The sequence below is a fragment of the Parasteatoda tepidariorum genome, chromosome 3 (genome assembly GCF_982258835.1).
Source record: "Parasteatoda tepidariorum strain Cologne lab strain chromosome 3, Ptep-v5.0, whole genome shotgun sequence".
NCBI classification, from domain to species: Eukaryota; Metazoa; Arthropoda; class Arachnida; order Araneae; family Theridiidae; genus Parasteatoda; species Parasteatoda tepidariorum.
The window spans coordinates 95,811,128-95,833,403 of NC_141757.1; the positions used below are offsets into that span (position 1 = coordinate 95,811,128).

The window sequence follows — 22,276 nt, forward strand, 5'->3', positions numbered from 1 at the left end:
AAATTTGCAATTGTGATAGATTTAAAAACAAAAATAAACTTTCGGATTTTTTTTCCTGGGTTTTCTTGGTATATGTGTTTATGACACCTTTCATTATACAGGGTTATTCATAATTCCCTCCGGGGTTTCGAATCGTTATAGTAAAAAAAAGAAGACGAATATGCAAAAAAAAAAAACATATGAAATTATTCCGAAAGTATTCAAGTTTTAATTTAAGCAGTTGCCGGTAGATGGCAGCAGCATGTACCACTGAAGCCAGTTGTAGTAAAGAAAAATGGCGCTTACAGGCGGAGGGAATTATGAATAATCCTGTATTATGGTTCCAGAACCGACGAAACGAGCACTGTAAATAAAAGGAAAAGAAATGCAAGAAGACGAAGATAGATGTCAAAATGGTTTTTATTTCACAAAAAAGGGACACGCGTGTAACAGATGGAGTCTCGTCAAAACTGAAAAACGTCGACAAACAGACTTCTGGAGATGATGAAGCCCAAATACCCTGTGTAAGGCCGTTATCCGGAAGATTCACAAAAAGATTCTTCGGGAAACAGTTTTTTGGCGAGATGACCAGTGGAAATTAAGAAACTTCTTCGACACAAAACAACTCTTCATATTTGATTTTTATGCCAATGCATCTGTCAATTTGGAGTAGAGAAGAAAAAAAAAGCTTTGGAATGTAATATATATAGCGCAGGCTAAAATTTTTTACTTTTTGCAATGATTTAATGAAAACATATATTGGTAAGATAAAATTAACTCTATGACTGTTGGAATATTTTAATAAAATGTTATTGATTTTATTGTATGTCTATATAAAAAAATATTAGTTTAAAGTTTTTTTTAATATCTATTTTTGATTTAAGCATTCTCGGTAGAAAAAATAAGTCAGATAGAAAATCGGAAAATAAGTAAATAATGAATGTAAATAGGGAGCCCATTTTCAAATTGGAGCAATACAAATAAGCTCCTTAAATTTGAATTTATTCCATGATTTTTTACGAATGTTGGACAAGCATATTTAAAAAAAAACTGATAACCGTACAGAAACTACTCTTGAAAAACTTTTTTGCTGTAACTTATCAATGTGACAAAACAACCACTTTAAAAAAAAAAATTTTTTTTTTTTCATTAAGCGTAATTCATCACACCAATCATTTAATTTTGTCTCTTAATAATACTTTTTTAAATGCTTATTATTTATTTAAAAAAATACTTTTCATCATGAATTAAAAATAATTAACTTTTTATTATATATCTGACTTGATTAACTGCTTTTTATTAATTACAGTTGTAGCAATTAGGTTGATTTAATCCTTATACATTTTTTTAAATGTTTAATAATTTACTTAGTTTAATAATTTACTAAAATAAAATTTTCCTACATTACTTATTATAAAAGTATGCGTCAAAAACTTTACTGATTCTTTTCAATTACAATATCTAAAAATGTTTTAAAACAGATTTAATTTTGACATAATTTTCCTCAAGTTTTATTTCATTTTTTTTTCCAATTAACAATTGTAAAGTTTCAATCTTCCAATGGTCACTCGCAGTATGTAACAATAATATTTATTCAAGTAAGTACTGAAAAGATTATACCCTGTAATGTAAAATATTGGGAAAGGAACAATAGACTAGTTTACATACAATATTTTACATAATGTAAAGCATTGTGCTTTGATTTTTTTTTGTTTGAAGTGCATCATTATACTGTGAGAAGGTAAATTTCAATACTTCAGTTTTGTAATACGATCATAACTTTTAACAAACAGATATTAAAACTTCATAAAGAAAGTGTTGGAAAGTTTCCATAACATACACCCAGTTTGTGTTATTGATGTTAAATGATGTAGAAATAAACTTGTAATAAAGTTTATAGCTTATATAAACAATAATAACTGCTTTGGACCGATCTTGACAATTTTGTATCATGATGCTTGAAATAAAGCATACATATAAGGTTCAATAACTGATTTGTATAAATTTTCTTAATTTTTTTTCCAAATTTTATTTTTTATTTTATTCATTTACTATGAATGGAAGTAACTAAACATACCCCAATATTTGTAATTGTGTCTATATATATTTCTACATAGTTCTATATATAATTTCGAATGTATAATTACATATTCAAATACATATTATGTTCATATTTATAGTTTCAAACAATTATGGAATTATTCCAGAATTTTCTTATTCATTTTTTTCAGTTTTAAGTAAAAGTATGTATAGATTTAAATTATTTTAAGGAAATAGAGCATGTAGAAATTAATGTTTTGCAGGAAAATAGCCAGATTAAATTTTAATGATAATGAAAAGAAGGTCTCACAGTAAAAATTATTATTTATAATTAAATAAAGTAACTTTCATATCATTCCTTGATAAAAAATTTAATATCTTTAAGTGCTTAAATATTAATACATCTTATTGATGATTATCTATCAGATAATTAAATATTATCTGATAGATAATATTTAATTAGATAATATTTTTAATTGATGGGTACTTTGAGCCTTTTTAGTTGATGGATGTAAATATTTCTAATATTCTTAATTTAAGATGATAATTAATTTTAATGTTATTAAACTATGAATCCTTAAAAAAAATTGCAGAAAGATTTTTCAAACATGCTCCATTTTGCCTACTAGGTAATTATGAGAATAAAACAAACTACTGCGAAAATGATCATGAATCATTGATAGTTTTTTTTATAAATTAATATGTATTTACTTATTTTATTACCTTAAATCAAGAGTTGAAAATTTTTTGTGTTTGAATTGTGTAATACTTTATTTTATTTTTGGAAAATATTGTAAACATGTTGAAACTCTTGATCGCATGATAACATCCTGAAATTGAAAAAGTTAAATAACTCATTACCTGAGATGGATTAAACGAAATTTAATAAAGTGAAAAAAAATTAATCTGTTAACACAAGAGAAATATTTACTTTTGCTAACGAATTAAATTTTTTCAGTTTATCCTCATGTTATTTAAAAAAAAGTTTATAATATACCAATATATATTTAAAAAAAATTGTCATGTGACTATGACTATCACTTTTCAATTATTCCAAGTTAAAGCAAAGTTACATCTATTAAGCTAGGACTATTATTATAAAAGTTTCGTAGTGGTATAAAATTTTAGTTTTGTTGCACCGTAACTTAACTTTTCGATGACTAAAAGATATGAAAAGTATTTATTCATTAAAAAAGTTACATTTAAATAAACAGTTTTTGTTTTTACTTAAAAAAAAACAACAGCTTTTCATATTATCAACTGTTATTTAAAATACAGCTTTCCATATTATATCTTACTTAAAAAAAGTTTTTTAAATTATCCGTTATTTAAAAAGTAGGTTCCCTTATTATTAACTGTTATTCAAAATCAGGTTCTTTTTTCTCAATATCAGATTTCTTTAAAAACAAAAACACAAAAAAGGTTTCATATTCTCAGCAATTATTTAGAATTCAGGTTTCCATATTATTGTCTCTTATTCAAAATAAAGGTTTCCATATTATTATCTCTTATTTGAAATACAGGTTCCCATGATAATCACTTATTTAAAAACCAGGTTTTCATATTATCATTTTATTCAAAAAGCAGGTTATCATGTTGTTAAATGTTATTCAAAAGGCAGGTTATCATATTATTAGATGTTATTTAAAAAGCAGGATTTCACGTAATAAACTGTTATTTAAAATGCAGGTTTGGATATTGTTTGGTTTTAATGATTCTTCTTCTTCTTAGGTATCCTCTTCCACTAACGAGCCTAATTGCTTGGCTTAAACGTCCCTCTATAGCGGATGAATGGGGAGAGAGGTTGATTTAATACGCGTAAAAATCAAGAAGCCACTGCATCCTCTGAAAGCTAATAAAATTTTTATGGCCTCTTAAAATACGCTTTATGGGAAATCTGTCAAACAGTCAACAGATGGCGCGCAAATCGCCAACAATGAATCCAGAGATCATACAGATGGTTAATTTCATCTGTTGTTACATGGAATAAGATATTCTTTCTTATTTCCTATTTTTAATATCTATCATCTGTTCATATCTGTGTCTTTCACAATTTTTTTTTTACAGTCACATATTTTATAGTTCGCTTCACGTGTTTTCGAAAATTATATTTCTGAAAATATGCTTCAGCATTTAGCTGTTTCCGATAGCATGCATTTTATAATACATGTTTTTTATTTTTTAATGAATTTTAACGGAATGTTTCTGTACATTCTTTTTCTGTTTTTTGACATAATTTTTATTTATTTATTATTATTATTTTATTTTATTTGCTGAAAAAAGAAATTTCAGTCACACTGTGCAACGTCACTGATATTGTTTTGAAGAAAGTTGAAAAGATAAAAAGTCTAAAGTTGGTATCTTAGATTAAATATTAGTAACTTGAGAAGCGTATTTAGTTTTTTTAAAACTAAACTTGTTACGTTAAACAATTATAGTATTTCATTTAGTGTTACCTGTATATATTTTAAAGAAAATAGTCAGATTATATCATTCCGCAGAATTTTTAAAATCATAATTTTGCAACCACTAATGCTCGTGTAGTTGGACATTTTCAATAACAAGAACAGCAATATATTTTGACTAATACATAACTTAATTTTTTTTCATGGTTTTGCATTAGTGATCAAATTAAGGTTTCTATTAATTTAAAATCATATCTTAAATCTGATTTAACTCTACATCCATGAAATTTAAAGTTTGTTCTACTACTTTCAAAATCATAAATCAAAATAAGGTTCCCCTGCTTGTTCTAAAGTCACAACTTAAATCTGATTTAACTGCTCCTCTATAAAGTTTGTTGAAATGCTTTCAATCAATAAGCAAAATAAATTTCTTCTTGTTCTAAAATCATGTCATAAATCTGATTTTACTGATTCTAAGTTCTATTGAAAGGCTTTCAATCAGTGACAAAAATAAGGTTTTGATATAAAAACATATTTTACATCAGATCTTGCTGTTCCTCTGTTAAGTATGTTGGAATTCTTTCAATTAGTGAGCAGAATAAATTATCACTTGATCTAAAATCACACCTTAAATCTGACTTTACTGTTCATCCATCAAATCAGTTGAAATACTTTCAAATCATTGATTAAAATAAGGTTCTAAAACCACATCTTAAATCAGATTTCACTGTTTCTCCATTAAAGTTTAAAGGTTTACGAAATGCTTCAAATGTATCATATCTTAAAATATACATTCCAAGCAATATCTATTGTTTATACCTTACAGCGCAACGTCATAAACAGACTATCTTTCCAGAAGCTATTTCTCAAATTTTTAGAGAGATAGCACCTCACATAAAGAAAGAAGATGAGCTGAATACATCAGGCGGAAGTATCAGCTATTAACTTAGTAAAATGGAAACTTAAGCAGTTAGAAACAGTCGTTAAAATCTTTGAAAGCTATTTAGAAAACAAATCAAAACAATTACTCAACTGTGGATGTCGTCCATATTTTTAAATGGCGTCATCACGTTATTTTTGCAAGTGATAGTTGGACTGATGCCATTTTTCCAGAGGTAATTCCTTCAAGACCTCGTTAGCTATTTAAGGCTTTTAGAAAGGACACTCTATCAAGCAAATTATTTGTCCGTAACTGCCTCACTTAATTTCATGCTATCTATTATTGTCTTCCTTCTTTCTTTTTCTTTTATTCTTTTTTTCTTTCTCCTTTTCGTTTATTTCCGAGGCAGTGAGTAAACTTACACTTAATAAATTTATTTGCAAAAATATTGCGGTAGGGTACTTTCAGATTGGATACGAGGAATAAAAAAAAGAAAAAAAAGTCGTTTGCTCTTTTTTCAAACTTCTATGTGATGGATTTTACTATCGCTTCAAAAGTGACTTAAATTGCTCTTGGTGAAGATTTTGACTCTTTTTTATATTTTTATTTTGGAGGGAAATAAATTAAGAATTTTTTTTTTTGAAAAGGGTTATTTCCTTTTTTATGTTTTTGGAAAAATATTTCCTTTATTATGGATCTTAAAAAAAGTAGTATTTAAAAAGCTTCCAAAAAGCTTCTTAGATATACATAATATTAAAGAATAAAGCACATGATTAAGGAGAGAATGATATGTGTTAATAAAAGAATAAAGCACATGTTTATCGAAGAAAAAATGCAAACAAGATCATAGAATATAATTATATTTACTTAACTTTCTTCGTTTTTCTATCATTCATTTCGCTTATGTATTAATTCATAGGTAATTTGTTTAAATTTCTGTTTTTAAAAATATGTTTATCGTGGTCAAAATCTAAGTTATATCATAACTTTATGTTTTTGAAAAAATATTTACTTTGTAGATTAATTTAAAATGAAGCTGTGATAAATTTTATTATGATCTACACTTTTCTTGTATAATATGATTGTATTGATTCTTAGCATAAATTTTGATTGAAATTTTTTTTTTATATCATACTTTTAAAAAAAAATATTTTTGCTGTATTTGCGCAGTTGTTTATTTTTCAAACCAGTTTAATCCAGTTTCAAAAGTTTAAAACAAAAAAAAATGAGAAAATCATGCGGAAAGAAAGATAATGTTTCTGTAAGAAACTGTATTAGATAATTTTTTGGAAAGAAAGTTTTTATTTAAGGGTGGGAAGATAAAAAATTTGAACTAACTTTAAATATTTTGGTACTTCTACTATAATCTATATTGTACCATTAAATAATTTTAGTAGAATTCAATGATGAATTCCTTAAAATCCTTAAATAATAGGTAATTTTAATACCTTAAAATGATGAATAATTTTAATATTTTTAAATAATGCATATATAGATCAAAAAGTTTTGATTTATGAACGTAAAATAACAATAACCCAAACGTGTTATATTAAAGAAACTTTCAGCAGTGTGCATACAAACAATTAAATGCTCATTATCAAACAATTTTTTACATTTATAAATGTGTATTTTGTTGTGTACGTATTTAAATGCCCACACAAAATACGCATTTAATTATCTGTTTAGTTAAGCCAGAACACAACTCCTTTTGCAAACATAAAAACAAAACAAAGATGCATTAAATATATATATTTGAATATATCTTTTCATGACTAAAAAGTACAGGAACAAGCATAAATAATCATCTGACTGTACAACACATAGAATGAATTATAAAACAGCTAACAAGACACGTTGAGACAAAAAGCTCGTACTACAATGAAGTCAACAAAACATAGGTCTCGATACGAAAGCATCGGCAACACATCTGTTCATCCTTTCTTTACAAAATATGGCATCGAAGTTTCATTTTAATTCGGTTGGTTTCTTTGATACATGGTTAAAATAACCTTCTGGACACCCATAGAAACAATCGAAATTAAGTCAATCATTTTGTCAAATTTCAAATTAAATTCACGTAAAAAAAAAGAAATGTTTGCTGTAATTAGAACGAAACCAGTTATTCCTTAACTAAACAGACCACTCCAAATTTTAACTTGAAGTCGTTAAATTAGCGATAATTTTTTCACTTTGAAAAAATTCATTCGAATCAATTTAAAAAAAATTTTTGTCTATTTTTATGATTACGAACAATGTAATTTTGAAATAACTTTGCAAATTTTAAAAATTTTTTATCAACAGCTTTTTATTTTTAATAAAAAAAAATTTTATTCTTCATATTGTACCATTTTCCTAGAAGGCGCTAGCAAGAGAGGGTCAAATTCAGTTATTAACTGAAAAAAAACTTTTAAGTTTTAAAATGAACATTTCATTTTGAATATGTCAAATATATTCCATTGAGTTCTTCTAAAAACCTAGTGTGGTCCAATAAATATCTTTTTTTTTAGAAATCTCAATAGTCAAAACGCAAGGAAATATTTTTAGACAAATATTATTACATACTAATAAGTCTTTTAAATAAGTTTTTTATATACATTTTTTTTTCTTCTAAAAAAAACGAACCTTAGGCACGAAAATATTTATTTCATATCAAAAAAATTTAAATTCTGGACCTTTTGCTCATTCAAACTTTTGACAAAATTAATACTATACTAGATTTTAAACGAATCTCTTTTAAACATAACTTTTTCATAACATTAAGCAAAGCTCTTTTTCTTAATCTTAAATATGGAAAAAAGAAAAAAAAATTACTTTAAGTTTAGTGTTAATCGGAGATTTTCTTATTAAGTAATCAATTTAGTAATGAATTTCAATTTAGTAATGAACAACTAATTTCATTCCTTCAGTTTGCTAGTGTTATTGTATGTATCCAGTGTTATTGTATGCTACTTACATTATGAATGCAAATTAACACCTTTATAAAAATATAATTTATTATAGATCTTAATGATTCGAGTTAACAGATTTAAAAATAATAAAAATTATTAATAAATAAAAAAAAATATCGGGTGCAATTATTTTCATTATTAGAATTCAAATATTAGCATAACTTTCATCAAGAACTTACTTAAAAAATTAGAAATAATACTTTGCGGACATTTTACTAAATTTTATACTTTGTCCCCCCCCCCCCAAAAAAAAAAAAACTAAGGGAATAGTGTATTTTCTTAAAAGAATGAAAAGGATAAGAAAACGAAGCGTGTATTTAGAAAAATAACGATGTAAAAAAGAGCAAAAGTATTTAAAAATGGTTCAAAATTTAAAAATATTTAATATGAGAAGAATAAAATTTCACTTAGTTTCTTGCTACTTAAAAGTCATCAAGACAATATCTTAACGTATTTATTTAATCGTAATACTCTGCGATATATAACTTATAAACGTGGTTACATGCCAATATTTGCGAATATCAGCAATATTGCTGAAAACACCGTGCAAAAAATATGTAATTTTTTTTTAAAACTTATTTTTTTATTTAGTTAATTTAAAAAATCTCAAATTTTACAATAGTTTAAAAAAATTTTAGACTATGGAAAAAATAAATGTGTATTTAAATTGCTAACGCAAAATTCTATAAAACAGTAATTGATATTACTGCTTAAAAACAAGAGGTCTAATGGAGTTAACATAATTTCCCATGTATGGATGTCCAGAAAGTTTGGATCGCAATTGGAGCACCGTTGGAACAGCAAAAAACAAAATGGTGAGCAAACATCTAGTGAATGGACAACATATAGGACGTGATATGTAAAAACACAGCCAACATCACAACACTTTGCTGACTCCAATTTAGCTACTAATTAAGAATACTTGTAGCAAAAAAGACTTTATGTACAACGGTTAACAAAATTCTTTCACGTCTTGAAGCACAAAACGATTAATATACGTATACTATGGTGATTTATCATCTTGCAATGGAACAATTCATGTCCACATGAAAGGTGTATAGAACAGTTATTATTTACAGAAACACGCTTAGAAATGTCTCCTTTGTACAGGTTTGATGAGTGCATTAGAATGAGAATAGTTCTATGGAATTGAGTGTCTTAATGAATTGACAATATTTTTACATTGAGAAAAATTCTATTACATACTAGAATTGATATTAGTATGACAGAATTGAGAAAAGTGAATTCTATTGTCTATGGAATTGCTTGTATTTTTTTAAAAAAAAAATTAACACATAAGGTGATTGAACTTTAAGAAAGATTTTCGAATTTTAAGTAGGGCTTGTACACGGAGATAAAAATTCTGGTAAAATTACCGTATTGTATGGTAATGACACTTAAAAACCTATAATTTTGGTAGTTGATAAAATCAAAATATACGACATTTAAACTATTCATTTGGTGATTGTTCCGTTCATATGTTAACGGTTTATCGGAACTTCTGATTTTCAAAATTTTTACCACATAGTTAGTTAAAAATGTATAACTAAAAAACTAATTTAACCTAAAAAATGGTTTTTATACCATGTTCTAAAGTGGACATGATAAAATTACTAAATTTTACTACTTTTGCCAAATTTCGTCCCAATTGCTTCGGTAAAAAATACCGAGCTTTTTGGCGTTTCCATAAAGCAAGAAACACGGTAAATTTTTCCATATTCTGGTAGTTTTGACCATACTTTTTTCTCTGTGTAAGACTTTCTTACATTTTTTTAAGAATTTATGTTAAATTTTGAATAGTTTAAATCTACTTTTTTAAATAAAAATTTAAAAAAAACTTATTTTATTCGTGTAACTTTTTTTACATTAAGTTTAAAAAAATTATAATAATCATAAAATAAATAACCTACGTAGTGGTTGATTAAGGTGAATTATTTTGTTCAATTATTAAATGTTACTCTAATTTAAAAGCTATCAAATAAATTTCAAAATATAGATAATTTTTTTTTTTTTTTTTTTTGCATAAGAAAAAAAAAATTCTGGTAATGAGCAATTAAGATAAACTAATCGGTACAATTATTAAATGTTATCGTGATTCGAAAATTATCAACTGAATTTTAAAGCATGGAAACATTTTTGAAACAAAAGGAAGAATTAAATTAGAAGCTGATGAACAATGTAATAAAGTTTAACTCTTTTTATTTCATGATTTATTATGCTTTATTTCATGTTGAGCCTAAAATTGTAGTTGCAAACTTTAGTTAAGGGAATCTTATTTTGTATAAATGAAGTATATTGTTGAAATCAGCATAACTTATTGATAATCCAAATTACATATTTGAACATTTTATGACATAACCATTATCATAAAATAAGATTACTTCGTAAATTATACAGTAAATAATTCATTTTGTATTATCTTAAAAATATTATTTTATTTCAAATATTTAACTTTTAAAAAAAAATTCTGTACTATTTCAATTGCATTAGAAATCACTCAATCCAGGTAATAAATAATTAATTTTAATACAAACTACAGCCAATCCTAACCGCAAGATATTTAAAAAACACAACAAATTTGATTATTAATAAAAAATGGATATTATAACTTTTAATTTCACTCTTGAAGATTGATTGGCGATAGTGTACCAACTTTGTTTTCTATCTATGTACAATTTTACAATTATTTACATAATTTTTAAAAAAAAAATGAAAGAGGTCTTTTTAAATAGATCCAAAAAATATCTATTAAATATTTTCGTTCTACATGAGACTTTGAAATATACGTATATTGAGTTAGTTAATAGTTAGTTTAGTTCTAAACGTAAACAGCAAATTGGAAAAAAAAGCTGGAAGATATGTTTAATTTAGAGCAAAAAAAGAATTCCATGAATTTATGGCAACAAATTGAAAAGTTAAAATTTAAACTGTGCAAATATATCGTGACAGATCGATATTTTAAAGCAACAAAATACGTATTTCTTTTAAAAATTTCCTCAAACGTTATACCATTTATAACATGTCAAACAAAAAATACCTAATATATATAATAATGAAATGATAATATCGCGAATATACAACGGTAAATGTCGAATACAATTATAAGACAAATGTTTATAAATTTCAATTGGTAAACGAAAACATTGACCAATGTAAAAACATCTCGACACACAGTGGAATATTGATACTTTTAAAACATTATAGTAGTGATATTTTAAAAAGCAATTTCACGATATGTCACAAATACCGTACTTTACGATTAGTACAGAATGCGATTATATTTATAATGCTAACAAGTTCCTTATGGGCAACGAAAGCATTAACGAATGTAAAAAAAAAAAAAAAAAGGAAAATAACTCGATATATTGCGAAATATTATTCATTTTTAAGGAAATGTAATACGATATTTTAAATATCTCCAAATAGATAATGACTACTGTCTATATAAAATATTTACCGATATAAAAATATCGTAAATAAAGAAAAATAGCGTTATACGAGTATCACGATAGATCAGCACACTAAACAAAAAAAGTTGCAATGGATTTAATTTTGAAACTTTTTGTCTTGTTATGCAAATGTTTCTATTTAAAATAATGACGTGCAAAAAAAATATGACAAACAATGAATTAACATTAAATTTTCCACAACGATATAAAGTGAGATTTGATACAAAATTTAAATAGATAAAATGATTATTTTCAAATTGGTCCAAATGATTTATTTCGGAATAGTTTAAAACAGTTTTATTGCAATATTTACTAAGAGTTTTACTGAATTTTTCGTGATTCATTTCAAATAAATGTTAGCAAAACTATTATTTCATATTTTTGTGCAGTCATTTTGATATTCCAGTGAAGATTAAATTTTTATTAAAAAAAAAATTCTTTTAACTACTAATACATGGAACCAATTTTATCAATAATTTCACTTCTATAAAAAACCAGTTGTAAAAAAAAATAAATAAAATTGAAATATCATGAACCAACAAGTCTTTTTTAAAAAAAAATAAATAAAATTAAGAACCAGCATATTTAGGATGTTTAAATAAAAATTAATTAACAACTTAATGTAATACAAACTTTTATAGCTTTAGATGCTTAAACCTATTTTTATATAGAGTATTTATATTAAAATCTGTTACCTTTTTGAGTCCTATACATAATTTTAGACGCCCAGCGTCTGAATTTGATTTATTTCTAAACATGTGATAGTGGCACCTGTTTACAACTGGATGGTACATGCCCCACGTGGCTTGCGGGGCTCAAGGGCTTGAACGTTCGTGGTCCATAGAGAGCATCAGTACCACCAGGAGTGCCAGTCCTTTGTGACACAGACCCTGGGCCACTTCTGTGTCCACGTCGACTACACAGACGATTTCTCCAAGATTCGATAGTTTTAGTTGAAGTTATCCAACAACCTGATGTTATTCCCACTACGAGACACATGAAATATTTGAGCATAAAAACAGAATAGTCAGGACGGGTAGTGTCCGTCTCGCAAGGACAATTGTGTCGTCTGTCCCAACGCTCTCTATAGTACTGCTCATAGATATGACACCCGATCACAATAGTTGCAGGCACCGTGTAAAGGACGGAGAATACCCCGATTCGAATCATAAGTTTCTCCAGTTTGTCTGCTTTAGCCCGTGCTTGTTGTCGAATCACTTTTCGGATACGGAATAGGGAGACAAATCCAGCAAGCAGAAAAGATGTGCCTAACACTAAGTATGCACACAGGGGGAAAATGACGAACCATCGTAGATGGTCAACATTCTGATTCCCAACTGAGCATACTCCTGCAACGGGATCACCATCAACAGCACCCATGGCTAAGACAGCGATAGATTTTCCTGTTGGCACCAACCACGCAGCGAGATGAAAGTATTGAGAATATCCTGCAATCGCTTCATTTCCCCATTTTAGACCAGCTGCCAGCAGCCAAGTTAAAGTTAGAATGACCCACCATAAAGAACTGGCCATTCCAAAGAAGTACACCAGGAAGAAAACGATAGTGCAAGCAGGTGGGCGACCTGTGGTGTGATAGCGTATGATTTGCCCGTCACAGGCCACTGCCTCGTGGCCGAGACCAAGCCTCACCAGATAGCCCACGGACACCATGAGGTAGCAGCCTGACAGGAAGATGATCGGACGTTCCGGATAACGGAATCGGGATGGATCGATGATGAAAGTCAGTACTGTCAAACTGGCTGAAACACAGCAAATGATGGCCATGAGCCCAATCCAGAAGGAAGCAAAGGTTTGCTCATCTTTGCTGAAAAATGTGCCGCGGCATGGTCTTGCGCAGTACGGTACTCCACCGGTGGAAACGTCGTTGTACACTCGGCGTTCAGCTGGGTCTACAAGAGGTACCATTGGAAATCGGCATTCACAGGTACACTCAGTATCTGGTCCAGGAGTTACTAATCCTGGTTGTCTACCAGTACTGCCTCCAGGAACAATAGAATCGTGACGATCCCGAGCTTTAGAGTTTCGTCCTCTGTAGGATGGTGGTTTTCGAACAGGTTTTGTCTCTTGTTTGGTATTTATTTCACCATTTTCTGGTCCAGCACCTTCTTTAGCATCCATGCACAGGTGTTCTTGATCACCATATCGTGGAAAATCGTCACAATTCATACGTTCAGGCCAAACGAAGCCGTATTTGTGCATAATTGGAGCACAGCCGGCTTTTGCTCGTTCACACACCGAATAACAAGCTGGGAGTTGACCGTGATAATCTTCGATGCAAATTGGTGCATACAATGAGCATAAGAAGAACAATAAATCGTCGGAGCAATGTATTTCAACTAATGGCCAAAACTGATGAACTTCGAGTCCAGCTTCTTCCTGTGTATCATGATGAAATTTGTTTGGCATAGAAGTGTAATTATAACCAATTCCTTTGCACATAGGAATTGTTATTTCTTCACATCGTTCTTGCTGTCCTGTGACAAAAGCCACAAATATGCACAAACTAAGTGTGTGCAGAATAAACGATAACATTGTTGATGTTTTTTCAACAGCAGAAGAAAGGAATCATGGTACCACACCTAATCAACATTGTGCGATGCAGAAAATAAAGTACACATTGGCATAAGTACTTTAACGTGAATTGAAGGCTATTATAAATCCATATTGTTTAGAATTCTGCGTTTTCTAATTTAATAATTAATTTTTTTCTCGCAATTTATTTCTGAAGTTAATTAATTTTGTTAAATATTCACAAGCGTGTGGAAGAAGTGATTATTTTCTGAAATGGTGCACACTTAAAAAGCCATTATGATCGATAGAATATTCCATTCCTGCAGAGAGAATGTTTCCTACTCCTCGTGTATCCAATAAAGATGAGAAACGAGTACGGTAGAGAAATCACTTCAATCACAATAAGAACACAGTCCCCCTACTTGGCACTACGAATTGTGTGGCTAGTAAGACCTCCTCTTTCTGCTTTCTCCGGCTTCATCTACGTCGGCGATGACGTCAGGAAAGATTTGTCGAATGGGGAAGAAGAACTCCCTGCAAGCATCGGAAAGGTGGGACACCTGGTGAGAAAAAGGAGAAACGTGACAAAATGCGTGAACAATATAAGAAAAGGGAGGGAATATAAAAAAGGGGAGAGAAAAAACAGAGTAAAAAAAATGAAGTAGTTTTTAGAGAACCTGGCAAAAGCTTTTCTCTATTTGGTGACGCACAATTATTGCGGTTCGTAGGTGCTAAAGTCGGTTGTAACAAAAGAGATTGCTTTAGGATTCGGCTTTCAGGGATCGGCTACTATTTTAAGGAAGGTTTAATGGGTGTTAATACTGTATTTTTAAGAAATTTGTCTTTGAGGATTAAATAGATTAAAACAATTATTTTGTAAAATTATAAAAACAAATAACATTTTTATTTAATATAAATTTAAAAAACAATTTTTTTTCAAAAAGATGAAAAAACGGAATAAAATTAACATAATTAAAACTATTGCTTTCTCTTAATTATCAACATTACCGATATAAATAATGTGCATAATAGTTGAAATTTTTTGTTAATTTAATGAATCAAATTGGAGAATAATTATTATCTGTAACAAATTTGTCTTATAAAGTATCTAAATTTAGGTGAGTGTAAGAATAATTAAACTTAAAACAATTATTGGCAGAATAATAAAAATTATCATTTGCACTAACATTTTGCACAAAATGTTAGTTAATCCTATTGCATTCTTTAAGAATTTCTAACTTTGGGAATATTTATATAGTTAATTTCGTTAAATGTAACTACAACATCCCAAATGTGTAAAGCTAGAACTGAGTTAAATTTTGTTTTCATTAAAAGTAATCTGGCAAAGCTGTGCCTGCACGAATTGTGCTGCACATAAGTAATTATATGCTGAAAAAGACCTCTCCCTAATGGATTGTATAAATAATAACTCATTAACTTAAATCTAGACATAATAGTCTTTTATTATAATTATAAAAAAACACTGATCATACTTTTTAGAAAATATTATTTATTGCAGACGAAAACTATGCTATTGATAAATGAAAAAATAAAATAATTTAATTACGAGATAATTATTTAAACTGAACTGAAGTTGCTGACGTTTGCTAAAGTAGTATAGTATAATTTCCGTGAGAAATATTGAAAATGAGTCCTCAAATTTTGCACAATTTATAAACTATTAATTTAGGATGCTTTTTAATATCAAAAAGTGTAAAGATATACTCTTTGTTTGATTAAAAATTTATATTTAAAGTTTATAAAAATAACTATTTTTGTGCAAAAGATTTTATAAAAGACGGCAATTAGAATCGTCTTCTAATACTTGGTTTTTAATATTTAGTTTTGAATGTAATAAAATAAAGTAATAGTTTTTCAAGTGACATACTTTGCACTAACTCTTAATATTTAAAGTTGAATTAATTCAAGTTAAATTAATCAATATTCCAAGTTTATAAAAATAAGATTCTTTGTGCGAACGATTTTATAAAGGACTGGAATTTGAATCGTTTACTAATAATCAGTTTTAAACGTCTGCTTTGGAATATAATAAGGTAAATATACTGCGCACTAACTCTTTGTCAAATAAACAAAATTAATTTATAATTAATTCACTTAATAATAAACATGGTAAAGTAATTATACAAATTTTACTTCGCTAAAGCTTAAGAATTTTTTTCTTCTTTTTTGTCAAAAATATCTAAATATATACTATACCTTAGTTGACTTAAAAGTTGACTAAATATTAACGTTTAAAGTGAGGGGGTGAATGCAAATTTTTGTGCAAACAATACCTGCATAAATGATGAGAATTAAAATAATATTCTAATGTTCAATTCTGAACTTATATTTTTAATAGATTAAGATGTATCGACGCACTTGTTAATAAAAATTAAAAGAGCACAGTTTTTCTGTACCTAAATTACAGCAGACTGCTAAGATTAGAACTGTTGAGTTGCCTTAGCAAATGAAGAACAAAAAATTGCATTCAAAATTCAAGGTTTATAGTACATTAGGTTAAAGACACCAATACATTTAAAAGAAAGAATGCCATAAATAATAAAAGAATAGAGCAAAACATCTGTTTCAATAAAGTATCAATTCTTTATACCACATCTTTTGCGTAGAGTACGTTGTATTCGTGATTTAAGATTAATAAGATGTTCTGGTTTAATGCATTAATGGTCTATTGTTGTATTTCATTATCTTTTTTTAGATTAATTCCATTTATATAAGTAATAGATTAATTTTAGTCAACTATCACATAAAATACATTCAATTTACATTTTGTGTACCAAGTTTATATTTTTAAATTGCACATTATAGGATTTCATTAATAACTATTAACTATGAATTAAATTTATAATAACTGAGAATTCCATTCAAACTATTTGTATCAAGCTTGATGATATTTGAAGAGATATTAACATTCGTTTCATTTAATTTAGTACTCCTACGAGTAAAAAGCACAATCTAAATTCGAGCACAATTGTTTCAGATTTAAAAAATTACTTTACGGGTAATATGATGAGTATAAACAAGAATAGTTGTTGGACTTATCGATAATAAAATTAGATATATCTATAACTGGGCATTGGTTTCCAACTATATATTCATTGGTAAAAAGAAGATTATTCTTGTTTAAGGAATTAAGATAAGAAATGTAATTTCAGCGCAATGTATCATATTTAAAAATTACTTTATAGATATGGCAATAAGAATCGGGGTCGCAGATAGAAACGTCAATAATGGCTTAACATTTCTTTTAACCATTATTTTCATCAAGGCTGGATTGCATTGACAATATTAAGTTTAGTTTTGTCAGAATGCATTTAGTTAAAAAGATGCAATTTCAGTCGAAATCGAAGTATCGAATTTAAATCAGAAATTATTTTCATTGAAAAAAATACGATGAATAAGCATTGGAGTTCTAAGCAGAAGCGTTTCCAACAGCTGAACATTTCGCGATTATATTAATTGACGATGTTATCATTTAGAATACGTGTAGTTAAAAATCGTCAAGTTCAAAAATTACTTTTAATTCTCAGACGATATGATGAATGTGATATGAATGGAAAGAGAAATCGAGCGTTCTGTGATGAACAAGGGGACTTTCCGAATCTACAAGCGAATCGCTCGTTTTTATTCCATCTCGATTATCATAGTAGTGTGTTCGCGTCAAAAAGAAGAGATAATCGTCCTTCATCTTCAGCACGCGACTTCAGCTCGGTATTCCTAATTGCTTCATTAAGCAACGCTCAATTGCTCTCTAGTGGGGGATCATCTACATATTTCAACATTGCACTATTCTTTATGGTTCTTTCTAAATAAAAAGATAAATCAGAACTTAACATATTATCCCTATCTCCCTCAAATGATACACCGTATGTGAAATTTTTTTTTACAGATCTTTATTATTTGGGAACTTAAAAACAATGATTGAAATATTATATTAAACATTTATAGAAATATTATATTAAACATTTATGGAAATATTATATTAAACATTTATGGAAATATTATATTAAACATTTATGTAAATATTATATTAAAATAAAATAATTGTATTTCGAATTGTTTGCAATCATTGCAATTAAATCGAATGATGGCGAAAAGATACGATTAATGGGTAACTAGTATCTCTAGACAAACTAAGGTAGACAACGTTAAAGAGCACAAAAAAGTATCGTAAGCAGTATTAGTATCTCTAGAGCTGTTTCTAATGTGTTTTATAACAATATTTGTTTTATATAACTGTATATGTGGTATGTAGCTATGCATATGCTGTATTGTGCAACTATGTTTCATATTCATGTTTGAGATAGTACAAATAATGCGTTAGCTCATAATACGAGGTGGGGGTTTGTGATTTGCATATTTTTGCCAATAAGCGGAGAGGTGGGGTATGAGAAAAGCTTACGTAAGACATTCAAATCCGTCAAAACAAGAAGCATCAAAATCCTCAAAAACAAGAAACGTCCCCCCTTCCTTAAAAATTCTCTTAATCCTCAAGCAGGCTTGCTTATATTGACAAGTGGCATAAGTAGCATCCACCACAGTGCTTACGTAAAATATCCTCAGTGGTAAACGAATCATAACTTAGAATCCCCTTGGCATTAGGTTAACAACGAGAAATTTTCGTGGTTTCCTTCTTGATGTAACGCAAATGCGGGTTAGCTCCATCAAAGAGTCCTCCACAAAGGCAAATTTCTCCCAATACTTGATCCAGGAGTTTCCCTGTCTTCTGGATTGGGTTCAAAATTACAAGGCTACAACGTTGATCATTAGTAGTCTTAAACCCTAAAATTGGGTCGGCTGTTCAACGATGGTTATAAAATATAAAAGTGGCATAAGTAACAGCAGCAGATTACTACAGTGGGAGTCAAAATTAAAGAAAAATCAAGAAGGGTGTTGTGATTTTCTTACGTAAGCAGTGAAAGGAAGTCTGTGATTAGCTTACTTTTGTTGACAAGGGGGGAAGAGAAAATTCAAAATTGCCAAAAATATATTTGCGTACTATTTGCACGGTCATTTTTATAAAGGTTTAAGGAACGTGTGACAGGCAAATTCTTCTTTTAAAACGACTTATTTTAACAATCAGGATAGTGTTTGTGGCATGTGTTTGATTATAATGTTTCTGTAGTCTTCTTTTGTTGAAATGCCATCGATAATTCAATAAAGTACTTTTTAATAAATATAGATATCAAATAATATACTAAAAATATATTAGAAACATAATTATGATACTTATTAAAAGCATAATGATACAAGACAAAATAATCAACCAAAACGGATTAAAAAAAAATTAAGTTACTTTCATTATAAGTTAATACTGATTGTGATAGTTAAAAGTTTGCTAACAAAGTGCGCATTTAAATGAAATTATTAATTTGCTTGAAAAAAAAAATATGAACTGTAAAAAAAAAGCTTTCACATAGACTTCATGTGTGAAGGGATTGTATTTTGCAACCTACTATACGATCAAAAAATCTTATAATATTTTTCTTAACCATAGTAAAAAAGACGAGGCCAATAAAATATTAATTAAAAACCTTTTAAGATACCGACTGACTCATGCATTTATGTAAATTCTTTGTTAATTTCCCCATCCCTTCCGGGCCCCATATATTGAATGGCACGCAAATAACCAATTTCACGTTATAATGAAAACAGAAAAAATCATCAATCATTTTGACCGGTGTCACATCAGCTTTACTTTTTGTTTTTCACCAAATATGAGCTGTCATTACAACTTACTATTCTTAATAACAAGTCGCGTGAGTGCTTTTTATTACACACAACTAAATTTTCTTTTCTTTTCAATATTCTGATAATTTTTATACTATTTCTATCAAATTTTTTTTTAGCTAAATACATTTTTTTATTGTTATTAAATTGAATAAGATTGATTGAAAATCAACAGATGATTCTGAATTGTTCTTACATTTTCAATGCTTTGTAAACCTGCAATTAACCATTATTTTTTTTTTGTACTTTTTTCTTACAATGCGAAGATCTATAATGAACATAAGTTTCATTTTTTATAAAAATTTAATTTTTTTTAAAAAATATATTTATGTATAAAATAAAATCCTTTAATGTATACATAATAAAGAAATCCTTTTTTTAAATTTTCGCTAATTTATGTTAAACTTTTTAAATTACGTTGCTTTCAAAAAATTATACATAATTATATTTTATTTTTTGTTTCATTAAAAACATTTTTTCCCTTCAGTTTTTAATTCCCTTTACATAGGCCTTTTATTTATTTTTCAGAAATATACTTTATGAGCGAAAAGCTCACATATATATATATATATATATATAAGTAAAAGTTTGCGCATGAGCATGAAAACCAGAAGAGAAAACGGAAAAAGATAGTTAGCTGACAAACAGATTTATCATGCTAGTAAAAAAATGAGAGGCATACTTTTTGTTTAAGTTACTGCGTTCGCTGTACCACATAAGGTCAAGCAGATGTATCATTCTAGTGAAGAAAAGAAAAAAAACTAAATAATACATAATTGTTTCGTTTAGAGATCACGAGAATTGTGAAAGTCCTGAAATAAGTATTTATTTTGAATCTTCAATTACATAAATCCTTTTATTATCATTGCTAACTTTTAATAAATAAATATGTAAAAGAAAGTAAGTGTTAGAATTCAAGTTAGTTTAGGCATGTGAACTTATAATAAACTAATATTTCTTAAATTTCAGAACAAAAAAATTTTATAAAGTGCCAAAATAATTAGTTTGAAAACTCAATAATTAATATTTTAGAATGATTAACGATGAATAGTTCAAACTCTTTTTTAATTTATAAAAGTAAAATGTGTTATTATTGCAATTTATAGTGTTAAGAGTGTTTTTCTGTGAGTATATATGTAATTATTTAGTAGAGATAATTATGTGAAAGGATTCAAACCCACCCAACTAAGCATGGCTAAGATGTTTTGCATCCCCTAAAAAGCCTACTGAATGCATAGTTTTGAGAGAAAAAATTTTAGAAAGTACTCTTTTTCGTTCGTCTCCTCGATATTCTTTTTCAGTTGCGTGTAGGAGTTTCGATATAGTTTTTATTTTTTAACTTTTTAAAATAGATAATATTCTTTTGTCTAGGTAATGTAAGACTGTAAAGCATATTTATTCTAAAATACATAAATGTTTTTTGTTTCTGTTTTTATTAATATTATTGTTAGCATTTTTATTAACGTATCAGAAAATTCAGCAAACTTTACATATTTTTTAACATTGTCTACCTGGGACAATACACACCATACACATATGATATATCCGAAAGAACGCATCTGCATGTGATTTTATTTTTATTTAATTGTAAGACAAAAATATTTTTTATAAAGTTTTGCACTTTAAAAAAAAAAAGAAGAATATACATATATGTAAGTACATGCAATAAATATCTAAAATATATAATATGTTTAGGTAATAAAAAAATAATTAAAATTATTCAAAACATAGCAATAATTTTGAATAGGTTTAAAGTATAGGACACTATTTGACCGGAAAGTAAGTTGAAAAAGCTACTTACTAAGCATAAATCAAAATATTACAAAGCGTAAAAAAAAAAAAAAAAAAAACATTTTAAACGAAAATAGTGCATTATAAATCGAAAAGTACATAAACACTTTTAACTGGATATAGCAAGGCGTGCATCATTCTATGCCATAAAATGAATTTCACAAACTGTACCACCCATGTTATTCTAAGGGCTCAAATAATTCAGCTGCATCAATATTATCAACAAAGCCCGAATTCCACTCCTATCCTATCTTTTCAAAGAATATTCGAAAGGTCCAAACGACTTTTGACCTTTCATCTTGACAAATTACCCCGAAACACCCCAGAAATAAAAGATATGAATATTTTCTAACCTGACTGGACTCACCTGCAATCGGGCATTTTTATTCTTTCCTTCACAATATTTTGCCCCTTTCTTTGTTGGAGAAATGGCAGGGAGCCAGCTCCTGCATTTATACACCTGCCAGTTAAATCTTGATTTATTGCTGTTAAGATCCAACTGGA

The 22,276-nt window shown here is 27.9% G+C and overlaps 1 protein-coding gene across 5 annotated transcripts in view; it reads right to left on the bottom strand.

Moving 5' to 3' along the window:
• Window positions 1-381: 381 nt before the first annotated feature.
• The window catches only part of LOC107451394 (frizzled-5), a 107,017-nt gene continuing 85,122 nt past the window's right edge, over window positions 382-22,276 (bottom strand). For 3 of the 5 annotated variants that reach the window (XM_016067462.4, XM_016067463.4, XM_043048071.3), the window contains one exon: window positions 382-14,793. In XM_016067462.4, the coding sequence (XP_015922948.1) occupies window positions 12,452-14,254 (1,803 nt within the window). In that variant the 5' untranslated portion in view covers window positions 14,255-14,793 and the 3' untranslated portion in view covers window positions 382-12,451. Of the gene's footprint in view, window positions 14,794-21,782; window positions 21,799-22,139; window positions 22,252-22,276 lie in introns of those variants that run through there. The other 2 variants (XM_016067466.4, XM_043048072.3) reach the window with 2 other exon arrangements.